Consider the following 24,841-nt stretch of genomic DNA (forward strand, 5'->3'; position numbering starts at 1 on the left):
ATACAGGAGATGCCCGGGTTATACCAGCTGTACATCTATAATTATATACAGGAGATGCCCGGGTTATACCAGCTGTACATCTATAATTACATACAGGAGATGCCCGGGTTATACCAGCTGTACATCTATAATTACATACAGGAGATGCCCGGGTTATACCAGCTGTACATCTATAATTACATACAGGAGATGCCCGGGTTATACCAGCTGTACATCTATAATTGTATACAGGAAATGCCCGGCTTATACCAGCTGTATATAATTATATACAGGAGATGCCTGGGTAATACCAGCGGTACAACTATAATAACATACAGGAGATGCCCGGGTTATACCAGCTGTACATATATAATTATATACAGGAGATGTCCAGGTTATACCGGCTGTACATCTATAATTACATACAGGCGATGCCCAGGTTATACCAGCTGTACATATATAATTACATACAGGAGATGCCCAGGTTATACCAGCTATACATATATAATTATATACAGAAGATGCCCGGGTTATACCAGCTGTACATATATAATTATATACAGGAGATGTCCAGGTTATACCAGCTGTACATATATAATTATATACAGGAGATGCCCAGGTTATACCAGCAATACATATATAATTATATACAGAAGATATCCAGGTTATACCGGCTGTACATCTATAATTATATACAGGAGATGCCCGGGTAATTCCAGCTGTACATCTATAATTATATACAGGAGATGCCCGGGTAATTCCAGCTGTACATATATAATTATATACAGGAGATGCCCGGGTAATTCCAGCTGTACATATATAATTATATACAGGAGATGCCCGGGTAATTCCAGCTGTACATATATAATTATATACAGGAGATGCCCGGGTAATTCCAGCTGTACATATATAATTATATACAGGAGATGCCCGGGTAATTCCAGCTGTACATATATAATTATATACAGGAGATGCCCGGGTTATACCAGCTGTACATATATAATTATATACAGGAGATGCCCGGGTTATACCAGCTGTACATCTATACTTACATACAGGAGATGCCCGGGTTATACCAGCTGTACATCTATACTTACATACAGGAGATGCCCGGGTTATACCAGCTGTACATCTATAATTACATACAGGAGATGCCTGGGTTATACCAGCTGTACATCTATAATTACATACAGGAGATGCCCGGGTTATACCAGCTGTACATCTATAATTACATACAGGAGATGACCGGGTTATACCAGCTGTACATCTATAATTACATACAGGAGATGCCCGGGTTATACCAGCTGTACATCTATAATTACATACAGGAGATGCCCGGGTTATACCAGCTGTACATCTATAATTACATACAGGAGATGCCCGGATTATACCAGCTGTACATCTATAATTATATACAGGAAATGCCCGGCTTATATCAGCTGTACATCTATAATTATATACAGGAGATGCCCAGGTTATACCAGCTGTACATCTATAATTATATACAGGAGATGCCCAGGTTATACCAGCTGTACATCTATAATTACATACAGGAGATGCCCGGGTTATACCAGCTGTACATCTATAATTATATACAGGAGATGCCCAGGTTATACCAGCGGTACATCTATAATTACATACAGGAGATGCCCGGGTTATACCAGCTGTACATCTATAATTACATACAGGAGATGCCCGGGTTATACCAGCTGTACATCTATAATTATATACAGGAAATGCCCGGCTTATATCAGCTGTACATCTATAATTATATACAGGAGATGCCCAGGTTATACCAGCTGTACATATATAATTATATACAGGAGATGCCCAGGTTATACCAGCTGTACATCTATAATTATATACAGGAGATGCCCGGGTTATACCAGCTGTACATCTATAATTACATACAGGAGATACCCAGGTTATACCAGCGGTACAACTATAATAACATACAGGAGATGCCCGGGTTATACCAGCTGTACATCTATAATTATATACAGGAGATGCCCGGGTAATTCCAGCGGTACATCTATAATTATATACAGGAAATGCCCGGCTTATACCAGCTGTATATAATTATATACAGGAGATGCCCGGGTAATTCCAGCTGTACATCTATAATTATACACAGGAGATGCCCGGGTTATACCAGCGGTACAACTATAATTACATACAGGAGATATAAGAATGGATAACCACACATGGTACTAGCGGTGAGATAAGGGAATGGCTCTTTGCCTTTATCACTACTTGAGTCACCACAGGAGATTTATAAAGATTCTGGTTCTCTAAAGACTGAAGCTTGTTGTAGAAATGCTGTATGAAATATAACCTGCCCTAAACACAGTATGCCTACACTGCTTTTAACGCTTTCTGCTTGCTGTCAATAACTGGTAACATTGGGACATTTTTACTATTTAAAAAGAGGTTTCAAACTGAGCCAGACGAACATGCGTAACGAGCAACAATAATTTAAGGCCTTTTTTTGCAGCGCAATTGATAAGGTGTTGTGCTCTATATAATAAATGAATGATTCCAGTCACTGACAGCAAGTGGACACTGACAACCCATATAAATATAGAATATACAAGTCTTCTCTGAAACTCCAGGAATTACAACAGCCTTTCTTTGACTCCCTAAATGTGCCAGGAATAATAAACCTCCTTTCGTTTTTTTCTATTTTCTTCACTGCTGTGGTCACACTGATCAGCACATCTACCTTCCATAGGGCGTCCGTGTGATATTTCCAATGCAGTCAGTTGCTACATCCTTTCTGAAGTTGGAATCCACCAATATACTCAAAGCTGAGGAGCAACTAAAATGCAGCAGATCTCGGCCAAATAGGAAATATATATTGAGTTCACCCCATTGACCTGTCAGTATTTCTGTGTCAGTGTTCACCTTGCCTTGCATTTTAGTCATGACCAGGAAGAAGAGAGTTATATGTTCCTCTTCTCTAGTGCATAGAGTCCCTTGCAGCTTTAGAAATAATACTAATTTGTGTTTCTATCCCATTGCTGTTATTGACACAGAGGAAGAAGTTTTTTGGGTAGCTTTCGCTTTGCAGGTCCTCCTTGAAAAAAATAAGATTTTTAAACGCCGAGGTCAAACTTCACATTTTGCAGAAAGCAGCAGCTGAAGGATTTTTGCAGCGTTTCCAGCTGTCACTTAACTGCGGCACAAGATTACCACATTTGAATACAAGTCCTTTTGTTATCAGGGCGTAAATAAGATGCCAGCTCCTCCGCCTTCAACCGGGACTTCCAAAATGGCACGGGAAGGCGAGATAAACAATTATGAAAGGAAATGCAAATATAACTTTTTTACTTGAAAGGGAAAAATCATCCGGAACGTGAACAAGAGCACAAAATGTGGTGCTCTATATTATAAGGGTGTTCTTCTAGTTTATGAATAAATAATTCGGGAGTCACAGTGTGCATACATTACATTACTGATCCTGAGTTACCTCCTGTATTATACTCCAGAGCTGCACTCACTATTCTGCTGGTGCAGTCACTGTGTACATACATTACATTACTGATCCTGAGTTACCTCCTGTATTATACTCCAGAGCTGCACTCACTATTCTGCTGGAGCAGTCACTGTGCACATACATTACATTACTGATCCTGAGTTACCTCCTGTATTATACTCCAGAGCTGCACTCACTATTCTGCTGGTGGAGTCACAGTGTACATACATTACATTACTGATCCTGAGTTACATCCTGTATTACACTCCAGAGTTGCACTCACTATTCTGCTGGAGCAGTCACTGTGCACATACATTACATTACTGATCCTGAGTTACCTCCTGTATTATACTCCAGAGCTGCACTCACTATTCTGCTGGAGCAGTCACTGTGCACATACATTACATTACTGATCCTGAGTTACCTCCTGTATTATACTCCAGAGCTGCACTCACTATTCTGCTGGTGGAGTCACTGTGTACATACATTACATTACTGATCCTGAGTTACCTCCTGTATTATACTCCAGAGCTGCACTCACTGTGTACGTACATTACATTACTGATCCTGAGTTACATCCTGTATTATACTCCAGAGCTGCACTCACTATTGTGCTGGTGCAGTCACTGTGTACATACAGTACAGACCAAAAGTTTGGACACACCTTCTCATTTAAAGATTTTTCTGTATTTTCATGACTATGAAAATTGTACATTCACACTGAAGGCATCAAAACTATGAATAACCACATGTGGAATTATATACTTAACAAAAAAGTGTGAAACAACTGAAAATATGTCTTATATTCTAGGTTCTTCACAGTAGCCACCTTTTGCTTTGATGACTGCTTTGCACACTCTTGGCATTCTCTTGATGAGCTTCAAGAGGTAGTCACCGGAAATGGTCTTCCAACAATCTTGAAGGAGTTCCCAGAGATGCTTAGCACTTGTTGGCCCTTTTGCCTTCACTCTGCGGTCCAGCTCACCCCAAACCATCTCGATTGGGTTCAGGTCTGGTGACTGTGGAGGCCAGGTCATCTGGCGTAGCCCCCCATCACTCTCCTTCTTGGTCAAATAGCCCTTACACAGCCTGGAGGTGTTTGAGGTCATTGTCCTGTTGAAAAATAAATGATGGTCCAACTAAACGCAAACCGCATGGAATAGCATGCCGCTGCAAGATGCTGTGGTAGCCATGCTGGTTCAATGCCTTCAATTTTGAATAAATCCCCAACAGTGTCACCAGCAAAGCCCCCCCACACCATCACACCTCCTCCTCCATGCTTCACGGTGGGAACCAGGCATGTAGAGTCCATCCGTTCACCTTTTCTGCGTCGCACAAAGACACGATGGTTGGAACCAAAGATCTCAAATTTGGACTCATCAGACCAAAGCACAGATTTCCACTGGTCTAATGTCCATTCCTTGTGTTCTTTAGCCCAAACAAGTCTCTTCTGCTTGTTGCCTGTCCTTAGCAGTGGTTTCCTAGCAGCTATTTTACCATGAAGGCCTGCTGCACAAAGTCTCCTCTTAACAGTTGTTGTAGAGATGTGTCTGCTGCTAGAACTCTGTGTGGCATTGACCTGGTCTCTAATCTGAGCTGCTGTTAACCTGCGATTTCTGAGGCTGGGGACTCGGATAAACTTATCCTCAGAAGCAGAGGTGACTCTTGGTCTTCCTTTCCTGGGGCGGTCCTCATGTGAGCCAGTTTCATTGTAGCGCTTGATGGTTTTTGCAACTGCACTTGGGGACACTTTCAAAGTTTCCCAATTTTTCGGACTGACTGACCTTCATTTCTTAAAGTAATGATGGCCACTCGTTTTTCTTTACTTAGCTGCTTTTTTCTTGCCATAATACAAATTCTAACAGTCTATTCAGTAGGACTATCAGCTGTGTATCCACCAGACTTCTGCACAACACAACTGATGGTCCCAACCCCATTTATAAGGCAAGAAATCCCACTTATTAAACCTGACAGGGCACACCTGTGAAGTGAAGACCATTTCCGGTGACTACATCTTGAAGCTCATCAAGAGAATGCCAAGAGTGTGCAAAGCAGTCATCAAAGCAGAAGGTGGCTACTTTGAAGAACCTAGAATATAAGACATATTTTTAGTTGTTTCACACTTTTTTGTTAAGTATATAATTCCACATGTGTTAATTCATAGTTTTGATGCCTTCAGTGCGAATGTACAATTTTCATAGTCATGAAAATACAGAAAAATCTTTAAATGAGAAGGTGTGTCCAAACTTTTGGTCTGTACTGTACATTACATTACTGATCCTGAGTTACATCCTGTATTATACTCCAGAGCTGCACTCACTATTCTGCTGGTGCAGTCACTGTGTACATACATTACTGATCCTGAGTTACATCCTGTATTACACTCCAGAGCTGCACTCACTATTCTGCTGGTGCAGTCACTGTGTACATACATTACTGATCCTGAGTTACATCCTGTATTATACTCCAGAGCTGCACTCACTATTCTGCTGGTGCAGTCACTGTGTACATACATTACATTACTGATCCTGAGTTACATCCTGTATTACACTCCAGAGCTGCACTCACTATTCTGCTGGTGCAGTCACTGTGTACATACATTACATTACTGATCCTGAGTTACATCCTGTATTATACTCCAGAGCTGCACTCACTATTCTGCTGGTGCAGTCACTGTGTACATACATTATATTACTGATCCTGAGTTACATCCTGTATTACACTCCAGAGCTGCACTCACTATTCTGCTGGTGCAGTCACTGTGTACATACATTACATTACTGATCCTGAGGTACATCCTGTATTACACTCCAGAGCTGCACTCACTATTCTGCTGGTGCAGTCACTGTGTACATACATTACATTACTGATCCTGAGTTACATCCTGTATTATACTCCAGAGCTGCACTCACTATTCTGCTGGTTCAGTCACTGTGTACATACATTACATTACTGATCCTGAGTTACATCCTGTATTACACTCCAGAGCTGCACTCACTATTCTGCTGGTGCAGTCACTGTGTACATACATTACTGATCCTGAGTTACCTCCTGTATTATACTCCAGAGCTGCACTCACTATTCTGCTGGTGCAGTCACTGTGTACATAAGCAGGATTTCCACTTTCAGGGTTTTCAATGATTTCTGTAGACTAGGAAGTCAGATAAAACCAACTATGACACTTATAATTCTGAAAACATAGAGCAATCTTACTCACCTGTACGACTTCAATCCCTCGCTTCCTAGAAGAGGAAAAGAAAATTCCAATAAGAAACAATATAGTCAGTAATAGTGGTAACAGCAGAAGCTCCAGGTGTTGGTGTACATGCCATAGTGACCACTCCTGCCGCTCTAGAAAGACTAGGGCTTTATTATACACAATAGTTTGAGAAATGTCCCTTTCTGGACAAAATCTCTTCCCCCAGTTCACTATAGAAGGAGAAATCACTGATACCCACAAGTACAGACTACAAGCTAAAATACAGATTGCAGGGTCACAGCTAAACAAGTGGAAAAAGTCTTCTGTCAGTCAGCGGTGATACAATCGGCGGAGGATTCGTGGTTTTCCCAGGATGGGAAGGCAATAATCAAAACACAATCCTGGAATGATGCGACATCTGGAATAGCAGGATCTTATAGGATCTACTGTTTATGGCAGGAATCACTCTGATCGGATGATCTGCATGAATACTCCAGCAACAATATGATATACAGCGTCTATATAAATGTGGGACTGATATCAGTCACACATGATGTAATGTCTGGAGGTTATATCAGTACTGGAGCATTATAAGAGGCTGATATCAGTCACATATGATGTAATGTCTGGAAGTTATATCAGTACTGGAGCGTTATAAGAGGGGCTGATATCAGTCACATATGATGTAATGTCTGGAGGTTATATCAGTACTGGAGCATTATAAGAGGGGCTGATATCAGTCACATATGATGTAATGTCTGGAGGTTATATCAGTACTGGAGCATTATAAGAGGGGCTGATATCAGTCACATATGGTGTATTGTCTAGGGGTTATATCAGTACTGGAGCGTTATAAGAGGCTGATATCAGTCACATATGATGTAATGTCTGGAGGTTATATCAGTACTGGAGCATTATAAGAGGAGCTGATATCAGTCACATATGATGTAATGTCTGGAGGTTATATCAGTACTGGAGCATTATAAGAGGAGCTGATATCAGTCACATATGATGTAATGTCTGGAGGTTATATCAGTACTGGAGCGTTATAAGAGGCTGATATCAGTCACATATGGTGTAATGTCTGGAGGTTATATCAGTACTGGAGCGTTATAAGAGGGGCTGATATCAGTCACATATGATGTAATGTCTGGAGGTTATATCAGTACTGGAGCATTATAAGAGGGGCTGATATCAGTCACATATGGTGTATTGTCTAGGGGTTATATCAGTACTGGAGCGTTATAAGAGGCTGATATCAGTCACATATGGTGTAATGTCTGGAGGTTATATCAGTACTGGAGCATTATAAGAGGGGCTGATATCAGTCACATATGATGTAATGTCTGGAGGTTATATCAGTACTGGAGCGTTATAAGAGGGGCTGATATCAGTCACATATGGTGTAATGTCTGGAGGTTATATCAGCCTCTTATAATGCTCCAGTACTAATATAACATTACTATCTCCTAAGTATGATTATCAATTGCTGCTGCTATTATAAGCTGCTTGCTGTAAAGTGCATGGTCCTTTAAGAGCGTTCGCTTCTGTTAAGATCTGTACGGATCTTTACTTAGAATTTAGTACAAAATATACTGAATTGTCCTTTGTGTAACAATACGCTTCCAGCTTTCTGAGCCTTTAGCGGATGCGTGGATTGCTTGGACAGTTACACTAAGTGTCTCTCAAAGAAAAATTAGAAAGTAAGAAAATCTAAAAAGCAGAACAGGAAGAGCTGCAAAACCGTGGAATCAGCGAGGAGGCGGCAGGAGGGGCGCAACACGTCTGCCTCACTACAGGCGGCTGGTTACCATGACACCCAAACAAGGCCTCAATGTAATACCCTGATAATGGCTGGACAGCTTCACACACACCGAGAGAGTGACCGCGACAATGGACCGACTTACAAACCTGATTTGAAAGCTACAAAAGATGTATTTTAATGTCTGCTACAAAGTATCAGTTCAGGTCAAAAGTGGCCAAACTAGTAGGACAGGAGAAAGATTAATTTACCTTGAAAGATTTTACAAACTGAATACAATTGTAACAAACTCGCAATATTAAGAAGTACAAGAGCGGGCTCTGATCTATTAGTTATCACCGATTCTGTGAACAGGTAAGAATGAGAAGTGATTGGAACAAACTTTAAAGAAGCACTCTAACAAAACTATTTCCTAAACCCGTGTGAACGCGTTAAGATATTTGGTGCAGAAATACTATTTTTGGGCAGGAAAAACGTTGCATAAAATAGGTGCATTTTTATGCGTTTTGTTTTTTTTTTGTGCAGAATTATCCCCTCTCATTAATATGAGTGTAATCTGCAGAAATAACGCTGAAAGAATTGACGCTCAAGATTTAAATCTGCAAGTCAAAAATAAACAACGTGTGCAGGAAACGTCAGGGTTTTACATTGTAGAATTGGAAGTGTTTCTGCGCTCTCCGGATTACGACACAATTGGTGATATGATAAAATTGTAGGTTTACTGTCAACCCCTTTCAGAGTCACTGACTCCTTCAGGACAACCATACATAACCATAATTTATGTATGGTTGTCCTGAAGGATTCAGTGACTCTGAAACATGTTGACAATAAACCTACAATTTTATCATATCACCAATTGTGTCGTAATCCGGAGCGCAGAAACCCTTCCACTCCTGCTACTCCAATCTATTGCTTTTGCTTGTTGTGGACACAGTACACTGCGATGCAGCGGCACACTGTGATCTTTGGCTGCACGACTTGTACTGCGGCTAAAGTCACCGTGTAGCCTCAGCCTAAAAAAAAACACCACATTTTTAGTCTACTTACCCTTTACACTTGCATTTTTCCAAAATTGTGGACAATGTGTGATATTTACAGGCTCTAGTGCCGGACAGTATACAACATACACAGATCATAGTGGAGAAACAAGGTCAGACAGGGGCTTCCACCAGGTGTCAGTTTTTATTTATTTTGTAGCCATGAGCAAAAATTAGAAGGGAAGCCATGTACTGTGATCAGGACATACCTGGAGGCTATGGTTACCTGACCACACCCCGCCGTACACAAGTCAGGGCGAGCCGCACATAACTCCGGCTTCTTGAGAAATTGGAGGCGGCATTGTACCGTGTTGTGGAGAGATGAATCCGACCAGACATACACGATATAATCCGGTCACCTATCCTTTATCTGTTTCCAGGAAACCTGGGCGATGACCAAAAGGGCCGCCCATTCTCAAATTCTCCAGACTCCTAAATGACCAGAATCTACCTAGTGATGATACATGTATATAACCTGATGGAGCTACACCGTGACATGTGCCACACATCAGGAATTCTCACATGATTGTTGCACAACTATTTTAAGGCTGTAACTTTTTTGTAAAATAAGGACTCTTTTGTGCCTTTTTGGTCGCAGTACCATGGGGGTCGCACCACGACCACATTCACCTGCTTCATGCTGCAATGTAGTAACAGCACAGAGCGATCCCCGTGACCTGTGCTGCGGCCAAAGTCGCTGTATCTCCAGCCTAGAGAATTTTACTTGTTCGGTGGAGAAATCCCTCCAAACAAAGTCAATCACTTGACTCGGATGTTCATTTCATAGCAGATAAATAGCAAGGAAAGTAAAAGGGAAGCCTAGTGAAGGTGCCCCTGAGTCTAACAGCTCAGGAGACAGCGTGATCCCAACAGGGTTCCAGAATCGCTCCGCTTTGCCCTTTATAGGTTGTTTGCCCAGAAATCACTTGGGTTCCCTCCAAACACAAAGAAACGACACCACTTGGAAAATATGTTTGTGAGTTTGCAGCCTAAAAAGCGGCCTGGTCTGGATCAGAACTTGCCGCCTTCATACTTCAGTGACAGATCATTTATTCCCATGGGCTGATTGTTATCTCTCACCAGCCGAGAAGACCCTCAGGGACCATAGAAACGTCCGGAGTATTTAATAATCAAGTATCTCTCCAACACAAACTTGCGGTGCTCGAAGCACCCAAGAAATAAATATTTTGACAGATGACGGAGTTCTAAGTAAAGGGCGGGCCATCATCTGGCGGCGAGCAGATTTTTTTCTTATGGTGGTGGATCAGTCTAAGGGTTTTCCAGTTACAGCGTAATCTGACATGTAGGATTATCATATCATAAGGATTAAGAGGCTGGGGACCCCCATTACTGAATCCCAGAACAGGTCATTCACTAACAAAGAATGTGCTGTCATCTGTCCATTAGGAGGTACGCTGTCTCCTCCATTGCAATGGGAAGTCCTAACGAGACCTGATAAATTCTGTACATTTTCTATAGGATTCAGGTCCGATGATCGACTCGGCTGTTCTAGCAGTTCTATTTTCTTTTTCTGAAGCCAATTGAAAGTCTCCTTGGCTGTGTGTTTTGGATCATTGTCTTGCTGAAATATCCATCACCGTTTAATCATTATCCTGGTAGATGGCTGCAGTCTCGGTACATTTGTCCATTCATCCTTCCTTCAATTAAGTTTGCCGGTGCTGAATGCTGAAAAACAGCCCCACACCATAATGTTCCCACCTCCATACTTCACTGTTGGTATGGTGTTTTTGGGGTGATATGCAGTGCCTTTTGGCCTCCAACCATTGTGTGCATTATGGCATCCAAAGAGTTCAATGTCATTCTCATCTGACCAGACTATATTCTCCCAATATTTCACAGGCTTGCCTAAGGTTTTCTCAAGAACATTTAAACGCACTTGATCATGCTTTTTGTTCCGCAATGCAGTCTTACATAGTGAGCGTGCAGACAGGCCATGGAGGTTTGCAGAGGTGAGCGTGCATACAGGCCATGGAGGTTTGCAAAGGTGAGCGTGCATACAGGCCATGGAGGTTTGCAAAGGTGAGCGTGCATACAGGCCATGGAGGTTTGCAAAGGTGAGCGTGCAGACAGGCCATGGAGGTTTGCAGAGGTAAGCGTGCATACAGGCCATGGAGTCTTGCGTGGTGAGTGTACATTCAGGCCGTGGAGGTTGCTTGCATGACTTATAGTTTTCTTTGAAACAATTGTACCTGCTGATTCCAGGTCTTTCGGTCGCTCTCCACAGCTGTCCTTGGCTCTTGGACAACTCTTCTAATAATTCTTTTCACTCCTTTGTCTGAAATCCTGCAGGGAGCACCTAGCCATGGCCGGTTTATGGTGAAATGCTTTTTCTACTTCTAGGTTATGGCTCACTGCAACTTCAGTAGTTTAGAAATTCTCCTGTAACCAATGCCATCAGGATATTTTGCAACAATAAGGTTATTAAGGTCTTAAGACAGCTCACTGGCTTTCCCCATCATGAGATGTATCTTGTGTGGTCCCTTGGTAATGAGACTCCTTTTTATCGTCAGTGGAACCAGCTGATTATTTGTCACTAAGTAGTAGGATTGCTTTCTATTTAGATTTCAGCCAGTGTCAGGACTTTTCGGGGCTTTTTGCTCCTCTCTTTCTTCATGTGTTCAATACGTTTCCCTGTCTCATTTCTCATTATGACACATAATTTAAGGACATTTATGGTTAGTTTTATGCATGTGTGGATTGGATGCGTTGTTACAGACATCTGGGGAGAATTTCATGTCAATAGCACCATTAGAAATAGATTTACTGAGAACATTGGTTACATGTTCAATACTTACATATTTTACTCCCTGTGTATATGTGTGTGTGTGTATATATATATATATATATATATATATATATATATATATATATATATATATATATATATATATATATATATATATATATATATATATATATATATATATATATATATATATATATATATATATATATATATATATATACACACACACACACACACACACACACACACACACACACTCTAAGAAGAAAAAATTGTTCATGGACAAAAAAAAACAAACCAGTAAGAGAATGGACTGTGCTGGTTTATAATATACAGAGATTGTTGTAAAGTCCAGGCTTATCCTGCGCCGTCTGCCTCCAGCTGTAAAGTAATAACGAGTTATTATGTAACCCACCAGAGACAAGAGGCTCCTCTCAATACATCAACCGTAACAGGGCGCAAAAAAAAACAAACTATCAGGATCTTCTGAAGAAAGTCACAGGACGCACATAGGAATCATAAGGTATAAATAAATAAATGACAGAAATATTAGTCTGCGAGTTGAGTGCTGGGTCCTGGGTGCAGAAAAGCAGGCAGCAAAATATCAGTTTGCCCCAAGTCTGCATCAGACATAAAAGTCAGACTCTGCGGAGTTGTCACCTGCACAAGGGATGGTATCAGGACTGACGGATTTAAAGCGGTTGTCTACTTTGGCCAAACACCAGTGCAGGTCACCCTCTCTGTATCTGCATATATTATATAGAAAGTAGATCATGTAGCGCATACGTGCCATCAGTCCTCCACACCAAAAGCAACTTGTTGCAATGTTTGTCCTCTGCTCTGGATGATCAGGAGGATTCCTAACCCCTTTGCCCAAGCACTATACAATAGGAAGCCGATGCTTACGAGAGTGCCTCTGTATGCTGTGACGTCCAGACCATAACCCAGGGCTCGGTCCCATGAGAAATATTCCTAGCTGGACACGATGATCCGGCCTGCGCTCTGCGGACTGTCGTTTACATGTCCTGAGATGGAGGCAGAACCGGCGATAAGATCTGGGGATCCTGAAACTTCCTGCTCCGGAGGCCGACGTCTTTACATCAGATCATCCATCACGAGCATTTTCCGATCCTCCGGTGTTAATATTTACTCCCACCATTTCCAGAAATAAACACTATCTGCAGTGCAATTTCTCATTGTGCAGAAAAGCTCCGAGGACGGACAATACTTCGATTCCTACTCCAATGTACTAATTTGTTTCTTTTTTTTTTTGCACCAGATTCTTCAAAATGACACATGCGGATTGACAAATTCTGCACAAAATCAAATATGCTCTCCTCTCCCGCATTTACCTTTTCTTTTTTTTTTTTTGCATTTTTTAGAGCCAAGTGTCGCACGATCCTTTAAATGTCTCATGTTAGTCTCCGACTTTGCAAAAATAAAATTGTAGTTTGTACCCCACTAGGGAACTGGACTTCAGTTTGGCAAAAATGTTGTAATATTTCAAAAGTCGCAAATGGCAAATTAGTCCAATAAATCTGTATAATGTAAACCATGTCCATAACGGCAAGGACAAAAAAACAGAAAAGAAGAAAGCAAGTAAAGATTTCTTCAACAAAAGTGTAAATTAAATCATGAACAAGGTGCAAACAGAAAAGTTGAGAGAACAATTTTTACTCCAGGAAAAAAAAGGCACAATGACAAATATGGGGTCTATGGAGCAGTTTATCTTCCAGGAGCTTGGGAAATGCATATAAATTATATAACAGGGGTCTGTGCTGCTCACAGACGCTTATAGGCCACGTTCACATGTTCAGTATTTGTAACTCAAAATCAGCAGCGGGTGAAAAATACAGAAGTGGTGACGTGTTGCTATTAGGGTATGCGCACACCGTGCGGATTTGCTGTGGTTTTAACGCTGCAGAATTTCTGTACCATTTCCGCCCCTAATATGCAAATTAGGTTACTTGTGTTTTTTGGTGCGGTTTTTACATGCGGTTTTGTGGGGTTTTTTTTATGCCTTCATGTTGAAATTAGAGAATAGTTTTTTTTTTCAAACAAACTTTTGATCATTATGTAGCGTTTGTATTTCCGCTGCGGAAACGCACACAAAACACACATGTGGATTTTCTTCATCTAATGCAAGTCTATGGGGAAAATCCACATGCGTTTCCGCAAGAGAAATAGACATGCTGTGGATCTGAAAAACGCACCTCATGTCAGTCTCCGCAGGTGCACAAAAACGCATCGTGGGCATGGGATTTCTAGAAATCCCATGCCCACTATGCTGTAACATCTGGCCGCTGCGGTTTTGAGGCAGCGTAAAAACCGCAGCAAATCCGCACCGTGTGAACATACCCTTATACTTTTCCTCTGATTGCTCCTCTCCTGGTTTTGGCTTACAAATACTGATGTAAAATACTGACCAAATACTGAATGTGGCCTTGATTCCCAGTGAATATGACCAATAACACTTGCATCAATTAAATGTTTTCCTGTCCTGAGAGACTAAAGAAAAAAAAAGAAAGAAAGAAAGAACGAACGGGTGACGTCTCCGGATACCATTTCTCCCAATAGTTGGAAGAGTAAAAATAAAATAAAAATGTAAAAAACGAGCTCCATTCCTTAATAACTGTACAGTAAATTGATGGCACCTTATCTGTATGTAGAGAGAATCGGAGCGACGGTAACCAGGATACAGGAACACCCTGCCGCCTTCTCTCACTAAATATCAGATGTGCAACCACAAATAGACGACGGCGGCTGCAAGACGCTCTCCGCGTGACTCACCACCAGCATCAAGAGCCGGGTCTGCAGGAGCCGAGGAATACTAATGCCCTGCGCTACCTGCAGCGTCCTCCACGGCTCTGCTGGAGTATGGTAATTAATAGATGGAACTGTATGGGGAAGCCCAAAGACCACACCAGACACTATTACTCTCATCCTGTGCACCCCCTGCTGGCGGGCACTCATTACTGACATTGGTGGACCATCACTAGAATAGCCCAGCAATGTCCAGTGCAGCCATGGTGCCACCTCTATCCCGCCGCCTGCCACCATACCAGAGCCATCCAGTGTGTCTATTACCAGTGAAGGGGGCACTGACCATCCAATCAGTACTGTGGCTGCAGGGTAATGAATACGAGCGGCATTAGTCCCTGTCACACAGCAGTCACCTACACGGGACGACCTCTTCTACACCGTTCTCTTCAGAAGTTTCCGGGGTGAAGGAACAACAGACACTGATGTTTACTGTGCAAACAGAGGACATATCTGACATATCTTCAGGGTCCGGCTTCCGTTCTTAAAAACACCACAGGCAATGTGTGCCTATTCCAAATAACCTGTTCAAGGAAACAAAGCCGAACCCGACAGAACTATGCAAAGCAGACTAAGCCGGCTGTACAAGAACCTGAGCCGGAGGAAGAACCCACCACAACCTGGAGGCTGAACCGCAGGGGGCCGCACCATTTCCAGACTCCTATATCTGCCTCGAGAGTCTGTGGAAGCAGGCTGGGCCCAGAGGCCAAAAAGGAACATGGAGATCGCCATTTGTGCCTCAACACCCCCAAATATATTAGATTACACTGCTGTCGGCCAAATGATTGTTCAGCCAACAGCTCTCTCTCGGGTCCCTCCATACACAGGAACGCTCAGCTCAATCCAAGTGCTCCTGTATCCTCTAACAATAATTTTCTTTTCTATAGCGCCAACACTTTATATTTTAGAGGGGACTTGCACAGACAATAAAGGACATTACAGAATAACAAGCACATAAATCAGATACCAAGAGAAGCGAGGACCCTGCTGGAAATCTGCAATATATGAGAATCGCTGTCAGACCCCTCTGCCCCCCTCCTCCTTTTCCAGACTCGTCCGTCAGCCTCCCTCCTCCTTTTCCAGACTCGTCCGTCAGCCTCCCTCCTCCTTTTCCAGACTCGTCTGCCAGCCTCCCTCCTCCTTTTCCAGACTCGTCCGCCAGCCTCCCTCCTCCTTTTCCAGACTCGTCCGCCAGCCTCCCTCCTCCTTTTCCAGACTCGTCCGCCAGCCTCCCTCCTCCTTTTCCAGACTCGTCCGCCAGCCTCCCTCCTCCTTTTCCAGACTCGTCCGCCAGCCTCCCTCCTCCTTTTCCAGACTCGTCCGCCAGCCTCCCTCCTCCTTTTCCAGACTCGTCCGCCAGCCTCCCTCCTCCTTTTCCAGACTCGTCCGCCAGCCTCCCTCCTCCTTTTCCAGACTCGTCCGCCACCCTCCCTCCTCCTTTTCCAGACTCGTCCGCCACCCTCCCTCCTCCTTTTCCAGACTCGTCCGCCACCCTCCCTCCTCCTTTTCCAGACTCGTCCGCCACCCTCCCTCCTCCTTTTCCAGACTCGTCCGCCACCCTCCCTCCTCCTTTTCCAGACTCGTCCGCCACCCTCCCTCCTCCTTTTCCAGACTCGTCCGCCACCCTCCCTCCTCCTTTTCCAGACTCGTCCGCCACCCTCCCTCCTCCTTTTCCAGACTCGTCCGCCACCCTCCCTCCTCCTTTTCCAGACTCGTCCGCCAGCCTCCCTCCTCCTTTTCCAGACTCCTTTGGCAGGGACATATCTCCCTACCTAACAAATGGATCGGCCGCTGAAATTTCAATTGCCGGGTCCTTCCCTCCCACAAAAACATGAGTCGTGAGGCCCCCATACACATTAGACTGTCGGCTGATCCCAACGTTACCAGTGGGCTCAGCCAGGTCTAGTAAGTATGGAGGTTGTTGAGTTTGGCTTAGCCACTTACTGTTTTCTGTTGTATCTGTGCAAGAAAACGTGATTACATGACCGGTCAGTGGCCATCAGCAGGTGACTATAGACAAGTGGAGAGAAGAGTGGCGCCTCCATACTGTGTGATGTCAGAGCCTGACCATTATACAGCTATAATTTATATTATATAATAGTAACAGTCGCGCGGCATGATGTCAGGAGATTGCACAGAAATCTGATCCCCAACCTGTCCTGGGAACAATATATGTTACAGGATTAGTCCGAATCATCACAATAGGGATAAATACTGGAGATGACCCAGACCAGACCCATCAGAGACAAAGTGAGAAGCAGCCGGGGGGAGAGGTGCAGAAAGGGATCCTCAGCGGGGAGCGGCGGAGGCGAGCTGGCAGGCTGCACACAGGTTACTGGCTGCAGGCGATCCGGACAGGCTCCAAACCCTGCAGCAGTCACATCACTCACATCGCTTTCTAGGAACCTGCCAGTTATACTCCGTGCGGCCACGTAACAAGAAATCTCACCGAGGCGGCAAGAAACATCCGCCCTGTACTTAAAGGGGTTCTCACACACAAGTGATGTCAGACCCCCATACACAAGAGAACGGAGGCGACAGAGGGATCACGTGACTGTTTTCCTACCAATCATTTCTATAGACTGATCAGCCTCGGTAATTCCTTCTCCAGTCCCAAACAGAAAGGAGCAAAAAGATCTGCTCTACCCTACCCTGTATGGCGTCCAGTTTGGTAAAACCACTTGATGATTCAGGACCATTATCTACACTGACACAATGTACCAAACTGCAGCAGGGAGAGATTAGTGCTGCTAATGCACTTCGTTCACTGGACTAATGTAACAAACCCTCAGCTGTGAGGTTTTCAGTCTTCGGACGTAAACAATTAAAAGTTTCCATTCACTGAAAGCAATCTTGAAGATGGTGAGAAATTGCAACCCGGTATGTAAGAAAGTTGCAGAACTTCTGCTTTCATAATAATTAAATGCCGCGATGACCCTGATGGATAAATTCCAAAATGTTTTGGTAGATTTTGGCAATTTGTTGCGTTGCTTAATAGCAGAAGTGGTGAACCCTAAGTAAACCTTGGTGGTTTTAACAAAGGAGCTTCTTCAACTGCGAGAGACGCAATATCATCTATACATCACGATTCACGGTGTATATTCTTCTATCATAAGGTCATTATAACACACTCTTACTTTTACAATGTTTATTTTATTTATATTCAATCTGTTTTATTAAACACCAATTAAGCATTAATTATTAATCATTTTACAAATCAAGAAAAATATAACAAAATAGAAATATAGAAAAATGACCAAATTTCAAATGGGGTCACTTTTTAAAAAAAAATAAAAATATATCAATTCAAATGGTAATATATTGAACCATATAATGTTGTAAGATAACCGCCTATATGAAAATCATATATGTTGAGGAAAATTCAATTTTGTATCTGAAAATAGAGAGAAGGAAAGAGAAAAGAGAGAAGGAAAGAGAAAAGAGAGAAGGAAAGAGAAAAGAGAGAAGGAAAGAGAAAAGAGAGAAGGAAAGAGAAAAGAGAGAAGGAAAGAGAAAAGAGAGAAGGAAAGAGAAAAGAGAGAAGGAAAGAGAAAAGAGAGAAGGAAAGAGAAAAGAGAGAAGGAAAGAGAAAAGAGAGAAGGAAAGAGAAAAGAGAGAAGGAAAGAGAAAAGAGAGAAGGAAAGAGAAAAGAGAGAAGGAAAGAGAAAAGAGAGAAGGAAAGAGAAAAGAGAGAAGGAAAGAGAAAAGAGAGAAGGAAAGAGAAAAGAGAGAAGGAAAGAGAAAAGAGAGAAGGAAAGAGAAAAGAGAGAAGGAAAGAGAAAAGAGAGAAGGAAAGAGAAAAGAGAGAAGGAAAGAGAAAAGAGAGAAGGAAAGAGAAAAGAGAGAAGGAAAGAGAAAAGAGAGAAGGAAAGAGAAAAGAGAGAAGGAAAGAGAAAAGAGAGAAGGAAAGAGAAAAGAGAGAAGGAAAGAGAAAAGAGAGAAGGAAAGAGAAAAGAGAGAAGGAAAGAGAAAAGAGAGAAGGAAAGAGAAAAGAGAGAAGGAAAGAGAAAAGAGAGAAGGAAAGAGAAAAGAGAGAAGGAAAGAGAAAAGAGAGAAGGAAAGAGAAAAGAGAGAAGGAAAGAGAAAAGAGAGAAGGAAAGAGAAAAGAGAGAAGGAAAGAGAAAAGAGAGAAGGAAAGAGAAAAGAGAGAAGGAAAGAGAAAAGAGAGAAGGAAAGAGAAAAGAGAGAAGGAAAGAGAAAAGAGAGAAGGAAAGAGAAAAGAGAGAAGGAAAGAGAAAAGAGAGAAGGAAAGAGAAAAGAGAGAAGGAAAGAGAAAAGAGAGAAGGAAAGAGAAAAGAGAGAAGGAAAGAGAAAAGAGAGAAGGAAAGAGAAAAGAGAGAAGGAAAGAGAAAAGAGAGAAGGAAAGAGAAAAGAGAGAAGGAAAGAGAAAAGAGAGAAGGAAAGAGAAAAGAGAGAAGGAAAGAGAAAAGAGAGAAGGAAAGAGAAAAGAGAGAAGGAAAGAGAAAAGAGAGAAGGAAAGAGAAAAGAGAGAAGGAAAGAGAAAAGAGAGAAGGAAAGAGAAAAGAGAGAAGGAAAGAGAAAAGAGAGAAGGAAAGAGAAAAGAGAGAAGGAAAGAGAAAAGAGAGAAGGAAAGAGAAAAGAGAGAAGGAAAGAGAAAAGAGAGAAGGAAAGAGAAAAGAGAGAAGGAAAGAGAAAAGAGAGAAGGAAAGAGAAAAGAGAGAAGGAAAGAGAAAAGAGAGAAGGAAAGAGAAAAGAGAGAAGGAAAGAGAAAAGAGAGAAGGAAAGAGAAAAGAGAGAAGGAAAGAGAAAAGAGAGAAGGAAAGAGAAAAGAGAGAAGGAAAGAGAAAAGAGAGAAGGAAAGAGAAAAGAGAGAAGGAAAGAGAAAAGAGAGAAGGAAAGAGAAAAGAGAGAAGGAAAGAGAAAAGAGAGAAGGAAAGAGAAAAGAGAGAAGGAAAGAGAAAAGAGAGAAGGAAAGAGAAAAGAGAGAAGGAAAGAGAAAAGAGAGAAGGAAAGAGAAAAGAGAGAAGGAAAGAGAAAAGAGAGAAGGAAAGAGAAAAGAGAGAAGGAAAGAGAAAAGAGAGAAGGAAAGAGAAAAGAGAGAAGGAAAGAGAAAAGAGAGAAGGAAAGAGAAAAGAGAGAAGGAAAGAGAAAAGAGAGAAGGAAAGAGAAAAGAGAGAAGGAAAGAGAAAAGAGAGAAGGAAAGAGAAAAGAGAGAAGGAAAGAGAAAAGAGAGAAGGAAAGAGAAAAGAGAGAAGGAAAGAGAAAAGAGAGAAGGAAAGAGAAAAGAGAGAAGGAAAGAGAAAAGAGAGAAGGAAAGAGAAAAGAGAGAAGGAAAGAGAAAAGAGAGAAGGAAAGAGAAAAGAGAGAAGGAAAGAGAAAAGAGAGAAGGAAAGAGAAAAGAGAGAAGGAAAGAGAAAAGAGAGAAGGAAAGAGAAAAGAGAGAAGGAAAGAGAAAAGAGAGAAGGAAAGAGAAAAGAGAGAAGGAAAGAGAAAAGAGAGAAGGAAAGAGAAAAGAGAGAAGGAAAGAGAAAAGAGAGAAGGAAAGAGAAAAGAGAGAAGGAAAGAGAAAAGAGAGAAGGAAAGAGAAAAGAGAGAAGGAAAGAGAAAAGAGAGAAGGAAAGAGAAAAGAGAGAAGGAAAGAGAAAAGAGAGAAGGAAAGAGAAAAGAGAGAAGGAAAGAGAAAAGAGAGAAGGAAAGAGAAAAGAGAGAAGGAAAGAGAAAAGAGAGAAGGAAAGAGAAAAGAGAGAAGGAAAGAGAAAAGAGAGAAGGAAAGAGAAAAGAGAGAAGGAAAGAGAAAAGAGAGAAAAGAGAGAAGGAAAGAGAAAAGAGAGAAGGAAAGGGGTGGAGGTCCTTATACGTGTGTGACTAATTGTGGTGGACACAATCACTGGTATCTGTAACAAACTCCATCCACTCCAAACCCGTCTAAAGTTTATTTTATTTATAATATATTATAATTATATATAATAAATATAATATAAATTATATTTATTTTTGCAATGTTTAGCTAAAGGATTTTTTTTTTTTTTAAGTGATCGATGAGATCTCCAGGAATCCAACTTCCACACCAGTAACCATTGGTAACTTTACAGAGTAGAAAACCCCTTTAATTACTTTATTTACTGTCTGCCCCCATACACATTAGAGCAAAGAGTCTAGATCAGTCAATTTTCAGCTGGACCGGTCCTTATGTGTATGGGTGTCTTCAGACTTTTCCCAGGACTTACGATGTTAGGTAACAAAAAAGAAGGTTTGGGTAGGATGAATTTCAGGGACCCAATGCTTTTGTTATCAGGGTTGATAAGTGTTTTTTGGTGACAGAGGTGTCTGGCAGTGGCTTATCTCACTTCTTCCCACCAGACTCAGCCAAGTAGACAATACATGTGTATGTGAGTAAGAAGAAGAGCGATGAGTCCAGGGAGCACCCGGCCGACAGACCTAGACTATCGGCTCTACCTCACTGTACATAACAGATGAAAGCCTCCAGCTTCTCGTTCTACCCAAATAAACAAGTAATAAATATCTACAATATTATAAATCTATAAAAATACAGTTTCCTATAACAGTTAATTACAAGGGTTTAGGCACAAGGTTTCCTAGAAAAGTAAATGATCTGCAAAAGATATAAAGGAATAGAAACTAGTCCAAAAGCAGAGAAATATCAGAGAGGATCAGGCCAGGCCATGCACATGTCACCCACCTGCACAATTCCGCAAAGGCCTGGAAATTCAATTTCTTTATCTTCTTTTCACTCATCCAATAGCCGACCCGCTTCCCTTTCAGGAACGTCTGCATTTTTGGCACCTGTCACTGCAGGGACCTCTGAGGGATTAGTCCCGGGACCAGACACAACAAACGGGGAGGCCTCTCGTGACCGATGCGATCTTCACCTGATGGAATAAAAAAGACGGGAAATGTCAAGTGGGTTCATTCTTTGCAAAAAATAAAATAAAAAACAAACATAGGGTCACCAGCAACAGACAAAGGGAAGTACTGTGCACAGAGAACGGAGGAAATGCAGTTGGAAACCTAAATTATTCAGCAGCTTAGTGGCAGGTGCAACAGGCAAGATGGACCCTGACCCTGTTCAGTACATGATCCAGATCAGCAGAGGGGAGAAACATGCAGCAGGAGTGCTGGGACCTGTTGTCCTTGTGGTAGGATATTGCTATCAGCGCAGTAAATAACTCTATGGATTACACTCATGTCCCCATTGGACCCGACAGATCTGACTGCAAGTAGAAAAATGTCTGACAGTAAGAAATCTGGGATGAATCCCTCCAGTGCCAGCAGAACCCCGGCCAAGAGGATTGCACAATCCACAATGCACAAACAGAAGACGATAGGACTTGTTCTAAGAAAGCTGATCAGAGGCCTATAGACTAATAGAACGACCATATGATCAAAGTACAGCAACTTTCTATTAAACAATGTCAGCTTTAAGAGCTCCGTTTTCTGACAATGACGGGAAATTATTCTTCAAAGGCTAAAAAAATATCTGCCCAGTCCTCCCTCCGTTCACGCAGCTGAGGCTTTTGTTTGTTACAATGTATCAGTGTAAATAATCCTCTGGGAAATAAACCTGTCCAGTCCTTCCATTCAGACCCATAGCAGTCATACACAGCCCCTCTGCTGTGCGATCAGGACCAGGTCGGGACAGCTGTGACATCTAAAAGGAAAATATCACCATTCACTGACAGCAAGCAGAGAGTTTGGAAACAATGAGAAATACAGACGTACAATGTACTGGAGAGTTACAGAACTTGTCATCATCTAATAATCAGACCTGCCAGCAGTTATAGTGCAGACGACGTGGCCAGAAAATGCCACCTGGAGAAAGAAGAACTAACTGTATGCAACTAGGAATGGAAAACAGGATGAACAAAACGAAAAAATGATGAATGCATCATATAAAAGCCCCAGATCTATTCACCTGGAATGTGCATTATCAGGAGGAAAGTGGCAGCGGTGCCAGGGGTGAAGCAGGTGGCACCAGCCCAGAACTAACCACTTTACTCCTGTCCAGCACAGGGGCAGGGCATCATCCCACAGCAGCCTCCAGTGCCAATGCAGGGGCACAGGCAAGAGGGCAGGCAGGAGAAAGCTGCAGAGCAGGCAGGGGCACAGGCAAGAGGGCAGGCAGGAGAAAGCTGCAGAGCAGGCAGGGGCACAGGCAAGAGGGCAGGCAGGGGCACAGGCAAGAGGGCAGGCAGGGGCACAAGTAGGCAGGGGCACGCTGCAAGGCAGGAGCACAGGTAGGCAGGGGCACGCTGCAAGGCAGGAGCACAGGCAGGCAGGGGCACGCTGCAAGGCAGGAGCACAGGCAGGAGGGCAGGCAGGGCACAGGCAGGCAGGGGCAAGAGGGCAGGTAGGCAGGGGCACGCTGCAAGGCAAGAGAGCAGGTAGGCAGGGGCACGCTGCAAGGCAAGAGAGCAGGTAGGCAGGGGCACGCTGCAAGGCAGGAGCATAGGTAGGCAGGGGCACGCTGCAAGGCAGGAGCACAGGTAGGCAGGGGCACGCTGCAAGGCAGGAGCACAGGTAGGCAGGGGCACGCTGCAAGGCAGGAGCACAGGTAGGCAGGGGCACGCTGCAAGGCAGGAGCACAGGTAGGCAGGGGCACGCTGCAAGGCAGGAGCACAGGTAGGCAGGGGCACGCTGCAAGGCAGGAGCACAGGTAGGCAGGGGCACGCTGCAAGGCAGGAGCACAGGTAGGCAGGGGCACGCTGCAAGGCAGGAGCACAGGTAGGCAGGGGCACGCTGCAAGGCAGGAGCACAGGTAGGCAGGGGCACGCTGCAAGGCAGGAGCACAGGTAGGCAGGGGCACGCTGCAAGGCAGGAGCACAGGTAGGCAGGAGCACAGGTAGGCAGGGGCACGCTGCAAGGCAGGAGCACAGGTAGGCAGGGGCACGCTGCAAGGCAGGAGCACAGGTAGGCAGGAGCACAGGTAGGCAGGGGCACGCTGCAAGGCAGGAGCACAGGTAGGCAGGGGCACGCTGCGGGCAGGAGCACAGGCAGGCAGGGGCACGCTGCAAGGCAGGAGCACAGGTAGGCAGGGGCACGCTGCAAGGCAGGAGCACAGGTAGGCAGGGGCAAGCTGCAGGAAGCCCGGTCGAGTGCACAGGAACAGCTTCCCCAGGCAGAAAGCGAAGCGCATGGATGAAGTAGGTCAGTGCCCCCCTCCCACATGGCACCTTCCCCACCAACCTGGAGAGCGGCCGCTGTGCAGTGGGGTCTCCCTCTCGCCGAGGAGCTGTGTCTTGACTGTCTCCCTCGCTCTCTTGGTGACTGCTTCCCTCCCCCTCTCTCAGATCTCCATTTGCTGAGCTGGTCCCTCCCTGGTCTCAGCTTCTCTCGCAGGTTGGGAGGGCACACAGTGAGCTGAGGACCCGGGGCCAGGGCACACCCTCTGCCGGAGCTCCGCGCCTCTCCTGCTGCGGGGACGCTCCTTGCATTGACAGGGGAAGAGCAGCCTGGAAGTTGGCGGCTGCGAGAGGAAAACGAGGCACAGTCTGCAGCACAGGCGCCTCTGAATGGAGAGGAAGTGCAGCGAGGAGATACCGCCGCCGCCCACCAGAGGGCAGCACTGAGCAGCGGCGCTCCCGGGAGACGGCGGAGGAGGCAAAAGTAGTGCAGAGTCCAGAGCGAAGGAGAGGGGTGTATCTAATCCGTACAGTACCACCTATGTACCTAATCCATAGAGTACCACCTGTGTATCTAATCCGTACAGTACCACCTATGTACCTAATCCATAGAGTACCACCTGTGTATCTAATCCGTACAGTACCACCTATGTACCTAATCCATAGAGTACCACCTGTGTATCTAATCCGTACAGTACCAC

General features: G+C 43.7%; 1 protein-coding gene across 2 annotated transcripts in view; it reads right to left on the reverse strand.

Moving 5' to 3' along the window:
• The window catches only part of ITPK1 (inositol-tetrakisphosphate 1-kinase), a 197,317-nt gene extending 172,736 nt beyond the window's left edge, over nucleotides 1-24,581 (reverse strand). The window contains exons 1-3 of one of the 2 annotated variants that reach the window (XM_073638286.1): nucleotides 24,205-24,581; nucleotides 21,701-21,890; nucleotides 6,672-6,696 (exon numbers count right to left, since the gene is read on the reverse strand). In XM_073638286.1, coding sequence (XP_073494387.1) covers nucleotides 6,672-6,696; nucleotides 21,701-21,795 — 120 coding nt within the window. In that variant the 5' untranslated portion in view covers nucleotides 21,796-21,890; nucleotides 24,205-24,581. The remainder of the gene's footprint in view (nucleotides 1-6,671; nucleotides 6,697-21,700; nucleotides 21,891-24,204) is intronic. The other variant, XM_073638284.1, reaches the window with a different exon arrangement.
• Between the last annotated feature and the right edge of the window lie 260 nt (nucleotides 24,582-24,841).

The sequence above is a fragment of the Phyllobates terribilis genome, unplaced genomic scaffold, assembly GCF_046119375.1.
Source record: "Phyllobates terribilis strain yellow unplaced genomic scaffold, ASM4611937v1 Scaffold_7__3_contigs__length_470593459, whole genome shotgun sequence".
Lineage (NCBI taxonomy): Eukaryota > Metazoa > Chordata > Amphibia > Anura > Dendrobatidae > Phyllobates > Phyllobates terribilis.